We start from the raw sequence: 18,093 nt of genomic DNA, 5'->3' as shown, positions 1-18,093 counted from the left end.
TTACTGATAACCACTGGCAGCAGATTATCTTGAGTTTTATTAAGAACTTAAAAATCTAAACATTTTAGAGGCCTGGGAAGCCTATCTAGAAACATAGACTTCTGTCATTTCCAACCTCCACATGTCCATATACCTCACAGCACTGCACACCCACCCACCCCCACCCGATGACAGACAGCTTGGCAGCACAGTGAATGTCACATTTTTACTATTTGTAGAAAACTGGCATTTAGATTTCAAAATTTATAGTATTACAAAATTATGGGCAGCAGTCTTAAGCATTTCAACAATGCTTATAAGCTCCACTTTGCTGACTCAAACAAGGTTATTATTCCAAGTTCAAAAAAACAGGACTTGTCCCAAGTAGGCATATTATACATCCTGCAGATACTTGGGCCACACTGCTCAGGACCCATTTGTGACCGTGTCTTCTTCCATCTCCTCTTCACCATCATCAGTGGGGCCTAAAGAAAAACACAAAGCCAGATGTCATATTGATTTTAGAGCATGTGCTTACTCCATATGCGAGTGGCCATTCTGTGAAGCTACTGCCTGCTAGTTCCTCGACTAGGTACAAAAACCCAACAACATCTGCCCTCAAAGACCTTATGGTCCAGAGACTACCCATCTTTAGCAGGTATGGGAAGGGATGGTCAATTCCTAGGGAATGGGCCACAAAGGTGCTTTATAAAAGTCAAACTCCCTGCCTGACATTCTAATAACCCATTTGGGGTTGATAATTCATTTTTTGTGAAGCTAAAAAGCTTATATTTTGTTTTGTTCTTACCATTACCATAAAATGGCAAAGAAAATGGGAATACTCAGTGCCTTTAGGGTCTCTAAATTAGAGAAAATTTGGCAACAATCAAAGTCTTATATTTGCTCATCAATTTATGACAGACAGTCTGGCCAATGTATTCAGAAAAAGGAAATGTTTTAACTCTGTCACGGTTTGGAAAAATTAGTCTTGTTTAAGCCCACTGCTTCTACAGTTAGCCCCAACATCAGTTTTCTTGATACCAAACTACCAAGATAAGAATGTCAGGCAAGTTTTGGCAAACTCAGAAGCCTAGGCCCACTGAAATCTACAGAGTACCCTGAACCATGTCCACCTTTCTCTCCCCAGTTAATTTCCAGATCACAGTGAAAATCCCAAGAGATTCTAAGGTCCAAATGAAACATATTAGGGAAAACAAATAAACTCAGTATTTCTGTCATATGACAATCACAATAAGCAACCTGCAACCACTGAGCCTTGAAAACCATTGACAGACTTCCAATGCTCTCAGAAGATCGCATCTGTTACAGTCTGCAGGTACCTGTGTGGCCTACTGCATGCTTCCTCTGTTGGCTCGTCTCACCACGTTCTCCCTGTGCCTTGAACTTCACTCATACTGGCCTCTTTCAGTAAAAGTGTGCAAGGCTCCTATTTGCCATAGGTGCTTTTGTCTGTGCCCTTCCCCCACCCACTTTGCCACTAGAATGCCACTCTGCTTTTGTTTAGTTCAGCAATTCACAAACACTTTAGTTTTAGGACACAGAGAGCTTTTGTTTATGTACATTTATCAATACAGTATTAAATTCACCAACACTGTATTAGACATTAAAACAGTATTTTAAAAAACAGTAATTCATTAAAAAAAAGTCTCTGCTACACATTAACTTTTATGTTTTTATAAAAAAAAAGAACATTTTCCAAAACAAAAATATTAAGTGAGAAGCTTAGTATTATTTTATTTTATTTTATTTTTTTGCCTATCTCTGGAATGTCTGATGAAGAGCAGCCAGCTGGACCCTGGTAGGTACTGGCTTCATCAATCCACTGCTGCAATACATTGTTTTCACTGAAGGATATGAAGAAAATCGGCCTCACACAGATGTGCAGCTAGGAAAGGAAGTATTCTAACAGTCTTTGAGGACAATTGTGGGTTTTCCGAGTCTATGCTAAAACTTGACAAAAGTGGTAGTTTCTGAAGGGTTAGTGTACAAGATGGAGCCTGAAACCTTATCAATAAACTTTCCATACTCTTACTTGAAAATCCATAGATGTATCTCATTTTCCTTAAAGTGACGAGTTTACTTCGTGTTCAAGAAGATGCCTGCCTCTCAATTAAAACCACTGCATGAGTGCAAGGAGACAACCGTCCAACTTAGGCATGTGCTCATGCACACCCCCCTCTTGCAACCCAGAATATCAAAAGATGTGCACTTAAAAGGTGATATTTGATAACATTCATCTCTCTGCTTCACAAGGGAAGCAGTTATCTTACTGAGAGTCCACACTAGTTTAGAATGATGACTACTAATATCCTTTGGGCCACTGCTTTGACCTGTGCCAAGACACCAGCAATTTTACCCACCACTACTCCTGCACCAGCATTGCAAATGTCAATAATGGGGGAAAAAGCAAGTAACACACTAGTGTCATTATACAAAGTTCTCACCTCTGAGATGCCTGCAGGCTCAAGAGCTACATAGTGGGAACCACTGGTCTAATTAATGTCTTACTCATTTTTTGCTTCCGTTCAAACATGATTTGCTCAAGGGAACTTTCCCTGAGTTGCCAGGCAAGGTAGAAGCCCTCAGTTACATCCATATCAAAACTTATACTATGTGTTATGTTGAGTAGTTTTTACTTTACACCTCCAACATCCTGTCACAAAGTTGGCCTTCAAATATCAGAATAGCCAACGCTTACCGTAAATTTAGGCTAATGTTGTAAGTGCTATCTATGAACTGTCTTACTTATCCTCCCAAAAACCTTTTGAAGTTGTTACTATATGTTACTTCAAAATTTAAAATGAAGATATGGACTTAAAATTAAGTGAGGATGAAGAAATTCACCTAAAGATAGAGCCAGTGAGGCTAAGATCTGAGCTTCATGCTGTTTGCCCCCGAGGCTTGTGTTTCCAAGTAGTAAGGTATCTATCCTACACACACACACACACACACACACACACACACACACACGGGTCCAAATCTACAAGGTTACTCTAGTGTTCGGTTTCACTGCATGGCTGGGGAATAATGTATGTTTCAACTTTTACATCAAAAACTCTGAGTCCTATATCATAATATTCTACATCAAACAACTTCTCTTTGAAGAGCATATAGAGGGATTTCGTGTACGTTGATGCAAGCATTTCTGGGGTCATAGCATCTGAACTGTTTTGGAATCACTTCAAGTATAACATTAATTTATTTGGAAGTCATGTCCTGACCTGATCTGCGTTCTCTGCCAGGTATCTGACCGGACTGTAGCAAGCCCTTCAGCCGCTCCACCTCAGCCAGGGTTGACGCATTTGCTATAGCATTCTGGAGGACAGAAAACAATGGACATGACCAGTTTATTGCATCTAAGTATCAATCACACAAAAAACCCTGCAGAAGTCCACGGCAACTCTGTGAGGTGGACTATTAAACAGTTGTGCTGGGGTAAGAATTTTATTGTCATGTTGAAATCAAACCAAGTCATAAATTCCCCAAATTGGTAGATGGATGTGGACCCTCTTACAAGAGAGAAAATAATCATTGCACATGTCCTAACAATTTAGGGAATTAAAGCACCTTTTTGGAACTATGTTACTGGATAATCTAGGAAGCAGTTTTATGAAATTAGGATTTCCCATGATTAACAGATCTTTCAGACAGCAAATCTTTCAAAAGCTAAGGCAAACACTGAGACAACATGCTAAGGTAATTTAACTATTTAAAACAACAACAACAACAACAACAACAACAACAACATAGATCCTGGGAAAATGACAAAGAACCAAAGCTGCCTCTGCTGTGACTGGCTCATGTAAATAATTCAAGTCAAAATCAGGTAGTAACTTTAAGCTAGTTCCTTCCTTACACGGAACATAGCAGGAACCTAACTCTTGTGGGGTGGGGTGGGGTGGGGTGGGGTAGGGGAAGACACTACAATGTTTAGAATTTGGTCAATTACATATTTCATGTCCTAAAACCCATGGCAACTCTTTCCAGTCCAAGAGTCCTAACCCGTTATTACCTTGATTGCTTCTACATCCCCTGGAGATGGCCCACCTTTCTTTTTGTCAGTTGGCAAACCAGCACCTGGATTGAAACTTGGGAGGGGAAAGGAGAGGGAAGAATGCAACTGTTAAATCCAGACAAGGGAAACTGCTTCTCTTTTACTTTCAAAAAAGCTTTTGAAAGTAATTCAACCAGTGTAGTATCTTATCTTTGTTAACAAACTGATACAAGAAACTCCCTCCTTCAGAAACACCACCCAGTTCATCTTCCTATAGAGAAGCAGGAAGTATACAATGTCACATTAAGATTGAACATGGAAGTATTTGCTAACCTGATGGAAATCTCATGTGATGTGTGGACCAGTGATGGTCACGGGGCTATCATCACACGAATTCAATACTGTGTTAGTCACAGGTGTTTTGTTTAATTCTGTAGGAGGGCAAAAAGCCAGACAGATAGTGTTTCTGAAGGTGAAGTGGAGTGAAGTTGGATTATCTGTATCTTACGTTTTGCTTCTCCTGGCAATATCCTTTGCAAGTTGTGCACCCCGTTTGCCCTTGAACATTTTCTCTGCTTCCTGACGCTCCTACAGCAACACCACACACAGAGTTAATGGAAATAGGAATACCACATGCATTTAAATGCATTCCTCAGAAAACATGGAAGGAAACTCTCCTGAAACACTCGGGGCTGGTAAAAATACCAAAAAGCCAATTTCAAATTAAAAGGAGACAAATGGCCTTGCCTTCTCTGGTGAAAGCTCCCTGAAGAAAGTTCCCCCTCCTAGTTTCGAGGAGGGGGTCTGGAGGAACTAAGAATGTTTAAAAAGAAAAAACAAAAAACACAAACCACACACAAACCAAAAACACACCTAGTAAAGAGAAAATCATTCTAACAATTACAGCTGCTGAAAAATGGATTATACTTAGGTCCCCACAGGGGAGTGGATCTAAACGATCTGTTGTTGATGGTGCTCATGGTTGCTCTGATATTGTACTACCTCTGAATGACCAACACTACCATGTAAGACAGCTTTAACTCAAAGTCCTACTATATAAACTCTGCTATGAAAAATAGAGGACTTAACATTTTCCTTCCCACATTTTTACTACAAACCAATAGGAAAACTCATTAGGCAATTAAAAAAAAAATCAGTAACAAAAGTATAAAATGAAACACACGAATCCACAATGACTTATAACCCACAGAACAATACTTACTTTTAGTTTCACTTTCTGGAAATCCAGTACTCTGACTTGCGGAACTTTATAAATTACATACAGTCTATAATGCTTCTTGTTTGTTACAGGATTTCTCAGAATACTACAAGAAAAGGAATAACATAATGCCAATCTTACTCATAGTGCAGCATTCAAGAGGTCCATTTTAATGGAATCAGATGAGTCAATTTTGTCATGTTGCAGAGTTATTAAATTCACATTGGGGAGGTTTCACATTTTCAGTCCTCGTTTTTCAAAGGTCCTTCTTACTAACTGTTTGCTCTAAGATCAAGGCTGGTAATGGTGCTATTATAAAGGACTTAACTGTCACCACCACAGATCATTTCCATACCTTAGGTAAGTCAGTGATTTGAGAGATGCCAAAGGGTCTAGGTCACCCTGTAAAAGAAATGGCCAGAGGTAAGAACATGAATACCATAGGCTATTCTGATACTCTGACATGGCAGATGCCTTTGGAGCAGGGACTCCTATCTTTTATTTCTTTAATGCCCTAGCACCTAGCACAATACTAGCACATCACCGATGCTTAGTAAATTACTGACTAAACTGTTAAGTAGATTTGAACTTCTTAAACTGAAAATCCTAGCCATAACAGCTTCTGTCTCAATATTAAGAGACCCCTCCCCCACAAAAAAATTGTATTTCCTGTAGCAAGCTCAGAATTTAAAGGAATTATTTAGAAAAGAAAAATATATCAAAGTTTATGTGACTTCAGAGCAAATTATTCACACAAGGAACCTCAAACTGGATCTTGGGGTAAGGCGGTTTTTCCCACTAGTACCTGGACATGCCTGGTGGTGACACAGGCATATCATCGTTGAGGCCAGGCACCTTTATTCAAGGTTCCCTCAAACTGCTTTAGATAATTATTCAAGGACAAAGAGTATAGGGGGAAGAAAAAGGACACAATTATGGGATAAAGGCAAGTTAGTTTTTGATTCTTCCCAAATTACCCCATAAGATACAGTTCAACAAGGATAGCAAAACCAAAAGCCTATGGTCAACAACTACAATTAACCTAGATGAAAAGGCATTCTGGCAAGAATCCTAGCAGGTAGAGACAGACCATTGTGAGAGCTACAAGACTGGCTTGGGGGCCAGCATTTGTACAGGAAGCAACAGCAGGACAGCAGAAAGGCTTGTGACAAATGTGAATACCCAAAATGACCAAGAGTTCAGCCTGAGAACAGCAGCCAACAGCTATGTATCTCCCAATAGAGTACATTAAGTCCTGAAGCAGCTGGGCAATTCTGGCCCTCATTCTTCATACTAAACACAAATGGTATCCTTTCCAGGACAAAGCCCTACAATGAAGATAGACTGGTAGGACCAGACTGAAATTGAGGACAAGGCAAAAGGAATAATGAGAGAAAAGTGCAGGGGTACAGAGTAGAAGTTCAGAAAATAGGCTGCCATTTTTATTTTATTTTTTTAAGATTTTATTTATTCATTCATGAGAGAGAGAGAGAGAGAGAGAGACGGAGACACAGGCAGAGGGAGAAGCAGGCTCCATGCAGGGAGCCCGATGCAGAATCTCCAGGATCATACCCTGGGCTGAAGGCGGCGCCAAACCACTGGGCCACCAAGGCTGCCCCTGATTGCCATTTTTAAATGCTTCACAACCAACCATCAGAGGGAGCTCTAGAGCATGCCACTGGCATGTCACCCCTAAAAGGGAAACACAAGATGACCTAAAAGAAGACAAAGACAAACATCAAATGATCTCACTCGTATGTGTAATCTAATAATTAAAGAAAAATGAACAACTCTCAGCAACACGGAGTTGAATGGTGGTTACTGGGAACCCTGGGTGGCGCAGCGGTTTAGCGCCTGCCTTTGACCCAGGGCGCGATCCTGGAGACCCGGGATCAAATCCCACGTCGGGCTCCCGGTGCATGGAGCCTGCTTCTCCCTCTGCCTATGTCTCTGATCTCTCTCTCTCTCTCTCTCTCTGTGTGTGACTATCATAAATAAATAAATATTTAAAAAAATTAAAAAAAAAAAAAGAATGGTGGTTACTAGAGGCTGAAGTGTGGGGGAGGAGGGGAAATGAGCTACTGATCAGAGTACAAACTTTCAGTTATAAGACAAGTAAGTTCTGTTTGACATGGGGACTATTTACTACTGTATACTTGAAATTTGCTGATAATAGATCTCAAGTACTCTTACCCTACAAATAAAAAAGTAAATACCTGAGTGACGAATATTTGAGTTTGGTAACAGTGACCACTTCAAAACTATAAAAATCAAAATCAAAATCACACGTTGCATCTTAAATACATACAATTTTTATTTATCACTCAAACTTCAATAAAGCTGCAAAAAAACAAAACAAAAAGGAACAACGAATGGCAACTTTTGTTACACAGAGACACACATAAACTGTGGAAAACAATGTCTTGATGGGTTTCTAAAGACAGAATTAAGTAAATAATATGTGGGGGGTTTGAAATGTTTAAGGTCACTATTGTTTAAGAAACTAGAGGTATTGGTTAACTCAAAACTGTAATAAATACGTATTTTAGTTCCTAGAATACTAAGAATAGGAATGAGTAATTCCTACACTCTTAGGAAAAGAATGACAGACACACACACAGAGAGAGAGACACACACACACAGAGTGAACACAGTAAAAGAGAGAAAAAGAAATGAATGATGAGTGGGTCAAACAATAACCTCCAGAAAAAGTGAGAAGACAAACTCAAATACACCAGTAATTAAATTAAATGTAAGCAGACCAAATACTTCATTTAAAAGAAAGACTTCACACTGGATTTCACAAAACAATCTTATCATTCGCTGTTTTCAAGAGATAAATCTAAAACATAAGTTATAGTAAAGCCTGAAGTTAATTTTGGATAGAAAATATTATACAAATACTAACTAAAAGAAAGCTTGTTTGGGAGTAATTATAGCAGATAAAATAAACAGGGTAAAATATCACTAAAAAAGATAAAGAGGAGCACGACACAATATTAAAAAGGTTAGTTTACCAGGAAGGTATTAACAATTTAAAATTTGTGTATATCAACTAAGAGAACTTCAAAATACATAACTAAAATACAACTCCCTGTCAAATCCAGGAAGATGTAAGAGATTTTTTTTTTAAGATTTTATTTACTCATGAGAGACACAAAGATAAGCAGAGACACAGGCAGAGGGAGAAGCAGACTCCATGCAGGGAGCCCAATATGGGACTCGATCCCGGGACTCCAGAATCATGCCCTGGGCCAACGGCAGATACTTAACCACCAAGCCACCCAGGCGTCCCAATGTATGAGACTTTAACACACCTTTTCCAGTAACTGATAGCACAAACTCAGCCTTCATCTTTACAAACAGCTTTAAATATAAATACAATATACATAAAAATACAGCCTCTATCCTGGCACACATTTCCTATGAATGTGCATTTTGCGTTTAAAATCTGGTATATTTTAGAAAAGACAGCCTGACCAGTCAGTGCTCTCTTACTTTTGGAGTTAAGTACTCCTTTAAGAATCCGAAGGAAGGGCAGCCTGGGTGGCTCAGTGGTTTAGTACCACCTTCAGCCCAGGGCGGGATCCTGGAGACCCAGGATCGAGTCCCACATAGGGCTCCCTGCATGGAGCCTGCTTCTCCCTCTGCCTGTGTCTGCCTCTCTCTGTCTCTCATGAATAAATAAAATCATAAAAAAAAAAAAAGAAAAAAAAAAAAAAAAGATGAGCTACAGAGTAGAAAAGGCTATTTAACCGAACGAGGCCCTGATCTTGAATTAAGAAGATAAAGGATGATGGATGATGGATGATGAAAAAACTTTCTGGACTTTCTAAGTTGTAAGAGGCAAGTAGCACCTTTAATTCCTCCCCCAAATACACCCCCCTCACCCGGTTGGACTTACCAGTTCCACAAGACTGTTGTTGGTGAGAATGAGTTCTGTCAGACAGGGTAGAGCCTGATCAAGTCCCTCACCTATACGGCTAAAACGAAAATAAAAGACTTCCGTAAAAGTGAAAAAAAAAGCAGGTAAGCTAACCATTTTATCTAAGTCCTTGAACAGAAGATTTCAGACTCCAAAGGTGAAAGAACTTTAGAGATCTTTGTTCCACCACCCTATTTGACAGGGAAAATGAAGCATGAAAGGGAAAACCTTGTCTGGGGTCACAAGGTTAGTGGCGGAAGTGGGGTGATTTTAGAACCTACGCCTCCCAAGGGTTGCCTGGGGTTCCTTCCATCACCACACTATCTAGTGAAAGCTAAAAGAAGAAGAAACTCCTGTGTAGAACTTTTGTGCAGGTAGCACAGAAGTACAAGTGGCTCTGCATTCATACCTCAGGTATACAACAAACAACGACTACATCAGGGAATGGTTAAATCCATAAGAAAAAAATTTTTTAAAGACTTTATTTATTCATGAGAGACAGAGTCCGAGACACAGGCAGGGGGAGAAACAGGCTCCCTGTGGGGAGCTAGATATAGGACTTGATCCCAGAACCCTGGGATCACGATCTGAGCCAAAGGCAGATGCTCAACCAGAAACACCCAGGTACCCCTGAAATACGACATTTTTAAAAAGCAAGTCATTGAGGTGCCTCAGTCAGTTGAGCGTCTGACTCCTGATTTTGGCTCAGGTTGTGATCTCAGGGTCTTGGTAGGGAGCCCTGTGCCAGGTTCCATGCTCACTGGAGAGTCAGCTTTGGATTCTCCCCTTTTGTCCCTCCCTCCTCCACTTGCATCTGAGCATGTGTGTGCTCTCTCTAAAATAAATAATCTTTAAAAATAAAAAAATAAGAAAGTCACTACCTAATACTTCTTAAAAACATTGTCTATTAACTTTCAACAACTTTTTTTGATAGGATTTACTCAGAGATTGGGGATCCCTGGGTGGCTTGGCGGTTTAGCACCTGCCTTTGGCTCAGGGCGCAATCCTGGAGTCCCAGGATTGAGTCCCATGTCGGGCTCCCGGTGTGGAGCCTGCCTCTCCCTCTGCCTGTGCCTCTGCCTCTCTCTCTCTCTCTCTCTCTCTCTGTGTGCCTATGAATAAATAAATAAAAATCTTAAAAATATATATATAAGTAAAATTCTAAACATCAGTTGTGAAGAAAAACAAATGGCAGAGGGTGTGAGGTAGAGACATTCATTCAGCCAAAAATATAACTGTTGGGGGTGCCAGGGTGGCTCAGTCAGTTAAGCGCCTGACTCTTGATTTCAGCCCAGGTCTCGATCTCAGGGTGCTGCAACAGAGCCCCACAAGGAGGTTTACACTCAGTGGGGAAGCTGCTTGAGGATTTCTCTCCCTTTGCACCGCTCCCTGCTCTCAGGCATGGGCTTTCATTCTCTAAAATAAATCAGTCTATATGTCTATATAAAATTGTTGAACTTTACATATCTTCTAAATATAATCCCTCTGATAATTACAATTAGTTTTAGAAGCCAAAATATGCACAAAACAGAATATTTGCAAATTAAATATCTATTACCATGAATATATAAGTATTTCTGAACAAATGCAAATAAAAACAAAACCATTACCAAGTTAATCTATGGGCCTATATGGCAAAAGTGCAGCTTGTTTCTCATTTTAAAAAGAAATACATAAAAAAAAAAAAAAAAGAAGACATACACAGGTCAACCCCAGTGGCCCAGCAGTTTAGCGCTGCCTACTGCCCAGGGTGTGATCCTGGAGACCCGTGATGGAGTCCTGCATGGGGCTCCCTACATGGAGCCTGCTTCTCCCTCTGCCTGTGTTGTGTCTCTGCCTCTCTCTCCATGTCTCTCTTGAATAAGTACATAGGGGGATCCCTGGGTGGCGCAGCGGTTTAGCGCCTGCCTTTGGCCCAGGGCGCGATCCTGGAGACCTGGGATCAAATCCCACATCGGGCTCCTGGTGCATGGAGCCTGCTTCTCCCTCTGCCTGTGTCTCTGCCTCTCTCTCTCTCTTTCTCTCTCTCTCTGTGACTATCATAAATAAATAAATAAATTAATTAATTTTAAAAAAAATCAGTGGATAACACCAAAAAAAAAAAAAAAGAATAAGTACATAAAATCTTAATAAATAAATAAATAAATAAATAAATAAGAATACATAGGCTCAACTGGCAGTATATGTACTATGGCTTCTTCAGGGAATGCTGCAATATTTACTCGGGGGGGAGGGGGGCAGGAATTACTCTCCACTAGCAGACACTTACCATATTCTATTGTTGTTCACTAATAATGTTTTCAGCCTTCTCAACAAAGGAAAACCATCCAGTTTCCTGATTTCATTGTCAGAAAAATCAATAGCATCAAACTGGTCTAAGGTAGCACCCAGATTTTCAATGACAGGAATTTTATACCCTGCAAAGTAGAAGAAAAAAAAAATACACAAGTATTGATATGGCTAAAAGATGTCTTAAAACCTTAGCAGTACTTCATGGTAATTTGACTCAAAGCTTCCATTTATTTAGAAAGTGTTTACCTGGTACCTGTGCTGTGCCAAACACTGTGCAAGTATCTGGCACATAAAATGAGAAACAAGGATCAGACGGCCCACTGCCACAGTCTAGGAGTGGACATGAAGTCAGTCATGACAACACGGACAAGGGCTATGATCATGAGGACACTTATTAATAGTAATATTGGTAGCTAACATTTGCAGGAGTATTTTTTAAGGTCTCTCACGCTGTTATAACCAAAGCTCCTGAAATAGATAAATGGCATAATGAGAATTTACATCGTAAGCTGCTTTTTTGTCAGCGTCCAAGTCTTGTTCATACACTGTGGACAACAGCTCTTGACTCTGTTTGCATTCCCACAGGCCAGATTCATAAAACTTACCAGGATATCCTTGTGATCTCATGACAGTTCTCCCTTACTGTACACTTCCCCCAGCTCCAATTCAGAGTTGAAGGTCAACAGTTTACACACAATAACACATCACCCTGTGAACAATTCACCAAACCCTCACGAGTTTGTCTTAAATGGGCATAACTACTGTGCTAGGTGCTGGCGGAAGAAAGAACCGAATCCAAGCCAAGGTTAAAAGTACATAATTCAGAGCAACAAGGGTTATATCAAAGCAAACGCTATATCAAAACAAGTATCCTCAACACTCGATGCACTTCACACTTAGATGGCTAAAGATCAATCTTCGCCAAGAGAGCGACACTTAATTTCAACAAAATGAAAGCACTTTGGCTTTGTCAGCAAGGAATCCAAGCTTAAGGCAAAGCCCACAACAGTGCTGCACCTCAGACGGTGTTCTTCTGTGGAGCCAAATCTCAGGCCCAAATCGCATTCCCAGAGAAACTGCTCTTCACACCATTCCTAAAGTCATTTCCTTGAAATGCTGATTAGACAGCTGCACTCCCGATTTCCCACCAAGCCTTTACTAAGGTTGAAATGGCTACGTGAATTTGAATAGTTCAGAGCTTCTACCACCTTACACAGGGAACTTGTACTGCAAGCCTCTTTAAAATATGTTTTTCTTTCAGTACTTTACTTATTAATTTCAGAGAGAGAGAGAGAGAGAGAGAGAGAGAGAGAGAGAGACGGCACAAGCAGGGAGAGCAGCGGGCAGAGAAAGAGGGAGAAGCAGGCTCCCCTCGGAGCAGGGAGCCCAATGCGGGGCTGGATCCTAGGACCCCTGGGGATCAAAGACACTTAACCGACCGAACCACCCAGGTGCCCCTCAAATGCTTTGATAAAAGAGAAATATGGGACAACTGAAGGTAAGAGGGAAGAAATCTTGCGGAAGCAGTCGCTTTTGTTCTCCGACATCATTTCCTCCCTCGCAAATTACAGGTAACACGTTATCTTACCTACGCTCCCACAGTAACACCTGAACGTATTTACGAAGAACCAACCAGCCGCTGCGCGCTAGCGTTACAAGCACTAACAACCTGCCCGCTCTCAAATAGTTGAGACTGAGAAATACGCCAAGCAAGGCCTACCCGAGGCCCACGGTGTGGACCAGGAAGCGACCTACTGGCTGGGCGTGTGAGTAGGAACGAGGGTAACCCAAGGCTCAGAAGGGCCTAGGGATGGTCTCGGGCAGCCCCGGGAAGACTGAGCCCCGGGCGGTGCTGCCACAGTCCGGCTCGGCGCCCACAAGGCAGGCCCGCTGGCCAAGCGCCGGCCCTCCGAGCACGCGGCTGGGCGCGAAGGCCCACCCACTCCTCGAGACTCACCCCGGAGATCCAGCTCGCGGTCCCGCACGGCGTTGGTGTACTGAGCCGCCTGCTCGATCAGCTCCGCCGTCAGCTTCACCATCCTGCTGCCTCCCGCTGCCGCTGCCGGTGCCGCGGCCCACCGGCTGCTTCCCGCCGCCTCTCGCCCGCCAGACTTCCCGGCGTACCCCGCGCCCCGCCGCCAGGCCTCACCAATCGCAGCCGACGCATGCGCGCGCCGCTCGGCACCCAGGCCGAAGTAATCGAAGAGCCACGCCCACGATCTCGTCGTCTCCGGAGCTGCTGGAGCGCGCGGAACGCGTCTCAGGTGTTGGGTTTTTCCTTGGGGCGTGCTTGAAGGAGGGCACCAGATTCCTGATGATGCTCTTGTCCGCAAGTTAAGCAAAATGTAATAGCACCCGAATAGAACTCTCTCATGCATCAATGCATTTTGAGGTGGGAGGAAACGCTGTGTCTGCCCTCGCCCCACCCAGGAGGGACGGGCACCCGGGGGATCCAGTGAAAGGTTCAGGACTTCAGGATTCCCGCCCTACCAGGGCAGGGTCAATCACAGCCCCCCCCGCCGCCGCGCCGCCCCGCTGGGATCGTCCTACCACCTAGCGCGCCCGACCCTGCCCCGCGCACAGTTCAGTTTTCGGTTAGGCTTGTGACCTCCAGGTATTTAAATATTTAACAGAAGCACGGTAGACAGAAAAGTGCGCAAACCAGGAATCTGCAACGTGAAGAATACCCGCAGAGGGAGCGCGCCTGCGTTACTGCCTCCGGGTCCAGAAAAAAGAACACTTTTCCGAAAGCCTCCATCCCTTCCCAAAGGCAACCAGGAATCCCAACACCACAGATTAGTTTTTGCTTGCTTTTGATACAAATAGAGTCACGCAGCGTGCTCCCGTGCCTGGTGTCTTTGGTTTTGTGTTATAACGGGAATCCATCCCAGGTTGCATCCAGCAATGGTTTGTTTACTTTTCGCTGCTGTGCAGAATCCCATGGTATATCTCAGACCACAATTTAGCCATTCTGCTGTTGATGGACATTAGGATCGTTTTGTCGTGGGGCTGTTCCGAATAATGCTGCTATGCATTTTTGTTGTACGTGGATCCAATGCACACGGGTCCAAGTTTCTCCAGGAGTAGAGCTTCTGGGCATAGGGTATACTATCATCAATAAGTAATGCTTAACAGGCCAAGAGGCTGAAATAATACTAATATACATACTCTAGCTGTGTGCAAGGGTTTCCATCGCTTCCAACCTCAGCCCCTTTAGTATTGCCAGTATAACTGTGGGGACTCGGGGTGCATGGGTGGCTCAGTTGGCTAAGCATGGGACTCTGGATTTCTGCTCAGGTCATGATCTCGGGTAGTGGAATGGAGCACGACCATTGGGCTCAGCGAGGAGCCTGCTTGAGATTCTCTCTCCCTCTCCCTCTGCTCCTCCCTGTGCATGCATGCACACACACTCTCTTTCAAATAATATTAGTAGGGTAGCCTGGGTGGCTCAGCGGTTTAGCGCCGCCTTCAGCCCAGGGCGTGATCCTGGAGACCCAGGATCAAGTCCCACATCAGGCTCCCTGAATGGAGCCTGCTTCTCCCTCTGCCTGTGTCTCTGCCTCTGTGTGTGTGTGTGTCTCTCATGAATAAATAAATAAAGTCTTTAAAAAATAAAATAATAATAAAAACAAATAATATTAGTATAAAAAATAATTATGGGGATTCTTATGGATGTGTAATGGTATTGCACTATTGTTTTGATTAGCTTGTCTCTAATAACTAATGAAGTTGAGGACCTTGTCATGTATGGTGTCTATTCAGGTATCTTTTGCAAAGTGCCCATTCAAGTCTGTGGTCCATTTTCTTTTCTTACTGGATTGTCTGACTTTTTTTTATTGATTAATGGGATTTCTTTATGTATTCTGGATGTGAGCACACTCTGACGCCTCCTTTTGCACTTTTTTTTTCTTTTGGTTAAAACTGCTTAAATACAAAAGAATTCGCAGAGACCAGAAATACTGTCCTTGTACAAGTCATCAATGCAGCAAACACAAATTATAGTCCATTATGTTCTGTTTAGGATAACATCCTATTCCCTAGATTACTAAATCATAATCTGGGCTGCAATTCAAATCAAAAGGCTAGTAAAGTAGCTTCCTCAACGCATTCTGCAGTGAGAACAAGGTTTCAAATGGTCCAGTTCAAGAGGAGTCCTCAGAGGAAAAGCTTAGCCCCGAAAGCCCTACGCATGGACTATCTTTTGTCCTCTTTTGTTGGGGCAAAGTTTCACTGTGGTCATGTAGTCTGGGACAGAAAAAATTTTTCTGCTTACAGGCCTTTCCACTCTTTTTTCTTTTTTTTTTTTTTTAAGATTTTATTTATTTATTCATGAGAGACCGAGAGAGAGAGAGAGAGAGAGAGAGAGAGAGAGAGAGGCAGAGACAAGGCAGAGGGAGAAGCAGGCTCCGTGCAGGGAGCCCGACATGGAACTCAATCCCGCGACTCCAGCATCAGGCCCTGGGCTGAAGGCGGCGCTAAACCCCTGAGCCACCCCAGGCTGCCTGGCCTTTCCACTCTTAATGGTATTGTTTGATGACTGGAAGTTTCTAATTTTTATGTAATTCAATCTTTTCTTTTCTGGTTAGAGGGTTGTATGTCTGTGCATGTGCCACCAAATATTTTGTTGCTGTTGTCTACTAGAGGCTTAATTGTTTTACCTTTCACATGTAGCTCTACCATCCCCCAGAATTCATTCCTTTTGAAATTTTTATTGAATTATGATATACTCACAGCAGAAGGCAAACCAAGTACACCCAAGTAACTGGCATCCGGATCAAGAACAGGACATTGCCACATTTGAGAAACTCCCTTCTTGTCCTTTTAGTCACACGCTTGCCCTAGTGGTAACCACGTCTTGCATAGATTGGTTTTGCTTAATTTTATATTTATGCAAATAAAATTGTGCCTTATGTATCTCTTGCTTAACATTGTATTAGTTGTAGTTAACTTATTTTCATTGTTATATAGTATTTTGTGTGAATATTCCAATTTATCCATTCTGCTGTTGATGAACATTTGGATAATTTCCAGTTTGAACAATTAAAAATAGTACACCTATTATAATAGTGCACCTATGAATACATATGCTAACACATACATGGAAATGGATTTGCTGGATCATAGGGTTAACTTACATTCACCTTAAGTTGTTTCTTACTAGTTATCCTAAGTGGTTGTACTAATTTACACTCATTAACATTTGATAGTGTCTGTCTTTTTAATTTTGGCTATCTGGTGGGTCAGTAATGGTATTGCATTGTGGTTTTAATTGTATTTTCTTAAGTACTAACACAATTGAGAACTTTAAAAAAATATATTGTCCATTTGGATCACTGCTATTTGAAATGTCTGTTTAAGTGTTTTGCACATTTTTCTATTGGGCTGTTCTTTTTTGCTGATTTGCAGATTTTTATATTTTTTTGGATATGAGTTCTCATAAGATATATGTGTAGTGAATATGTTCCCCCTCTCTGTGACTTGCCTTTTCTTAATGGTGTCTTTTGATGAACAGAAGTTCTTAATTTAAAAAAAAAATTCTTTATTTACTTAACAGAAGGAGAGAGCACAAGCAGGGGGAGCGGCAGAGGGAGGAGGAGAAGCAGGCTCCCCTCTGAGCAGGGAGTCCAACATGGGGCTTGGTCCCTGGATCCTGGGATCATGACCAGAGTCAAAGGCAGATGCTTTGACTGAGCCACCCAGGCATTCCCGGAAGTTCTTAATTTTAATGTATAATTTATGAACTTTTCCTTATGTAGTTCGTGTTCTTTTTAGTCCTCTTTAAGAAATTTGCCCACCCCCAACTCATGAATATTTTCTTCTAAAAGTTTTATTGTTTCACCTTTCACATTTGGATTTGCAATATGTCTGGAATAGACATTTGTGGATGGTCTGGGGTAGGGATCAAGATATATTTTTTCCCCATATGGATATTCATTTGATTCAGTATCATTTATTGAAAAGACCATCCCTTACCCACTGTTCTGCAGTAACTTTTTTCAAAAATTAAGTGTCCAAATATGTGGAGGTCTGCTTCTGGACTAGCTATTCTAGTCCGTGGGTTTGGTTGCTTATTCTGGCATAATATCATACTGTCACTTAAAAACTTGGTATTTGGGACACCTGGGTGGCTCAGCAGTTGAGCATCTGCCTATGGCTCAGGGCTGATCCTGGGATCCAGGATCAAGTCCCACATTGGGCTCCTTGCAGGGAGCCTGTTTCTCCCTCTGCCTGTATCTCTGCCTCTCTCTGTGTGTCTCTCATGAATAAATACATAAAATCTTAAAAAAAAAAAAAACTTGATATTTGCCTTTAAAAAGGCTCACAGCTTTTTTTTTAAAGATCCTCAAGCCTTGGTTGTTCTTGTCCTTTGCTTTTTAGTATAAATTTTAGGTCAATTTTGCATCCAGGAAAGAACACATGCTTTGATTTATATCATATTGGATTTGTAGATAAGTTTGGAGAATTAATATCTTTACAGTATTGAGTATTCCAATCCATGAACATGGTATAACGTTACATGAATTTAGATTTTGTTTAATTTCTTATAGTGTTTCATAGTTTTTTTGTGTGTATGTAGAGGTCTTATCCATCTTTTATTAGACCTAGGTATATAATAGTTTTTGCTGCTGTTATAAACATCAAAAAGCTAAAGAAGCACCAAAA

At 41.7% G+C, this 18,093-nt stretch overlaps 1 protein-coding gene across 1 annotated transcript; it reads right to left on the bottom strand.

The window, feature by feature from the left end:
• On the bottom strand, positions 1-13,568 carry SNRPA1 (small nuclear ribonucleoprotein polypeptide A'). The gene is made up of 9 exons (XM_026001916.2): positions 13,388-13,568; positions 11,408-11,555; positions 9,118-9,196; positions 5,569-5,615; positions 5,217-5,319; positions 4,503-4,582; positions 4,013-4,088; positions 3,222-3,315; positions 1-464 (listed from the first exon to the last, which is right to left on the bottom strand). Exons 1-9 carry the CDS (start codon positions 13,467-13,469, stop codon positions 406-408), a joined length of 768 nt encoding a protein of 255 aa, XP_025857701.1. The 5' UTR covers positions 13,470-13,568; the 3' UTR covers positions 1-405.
• Between the last annotated feature and the right edge of the window lie 4,525 nt (positions 13,569-18,093).

This window comes from Vulpes vulpes, chromosome 14 (genome assembly GCF_048418805.1).
Source record: "Vulpes vulpes isolate BD-2025 chromosome 14, VulVul3, whole genome shotgun sequence".
NCBI lineage: Eukaryota > Metazoa > Chordata > Mammalia > Carnivora > Canidae > Vulpes > Vulpes vulpes.
The sequence above is the reverse complement of the archived record's forward strand: the minus strand, read 5'-3'. Positions and strand labels throughout refer to the sequence as shown.

Bases quoted from the DNA above. Each gene is read 5' to 3' on its own strand.
- SNRPA1 (XM_026001916.2), bottom strand. From the start codon at position 13,469: ATGGTGAAGCTGACGGCGGAGCTGATCGAGCAGGCGGCTCAGTACACC. The intron at 4,583-5,216 runs GTAAGTATTGTT...GTGTTGCTGTAG, and splicing joins TCCAGAAAGTGAAACTAAAA to GAGCGTCAGGAAGCAGAGAA. The intron at 3,316-4,012 runs GTAATAACGGGT...TCTGTCCTCCAG, and splicing joins GGGATGTAGAAGCAATCAAG to AATGCTATAGCAAATGCGTC.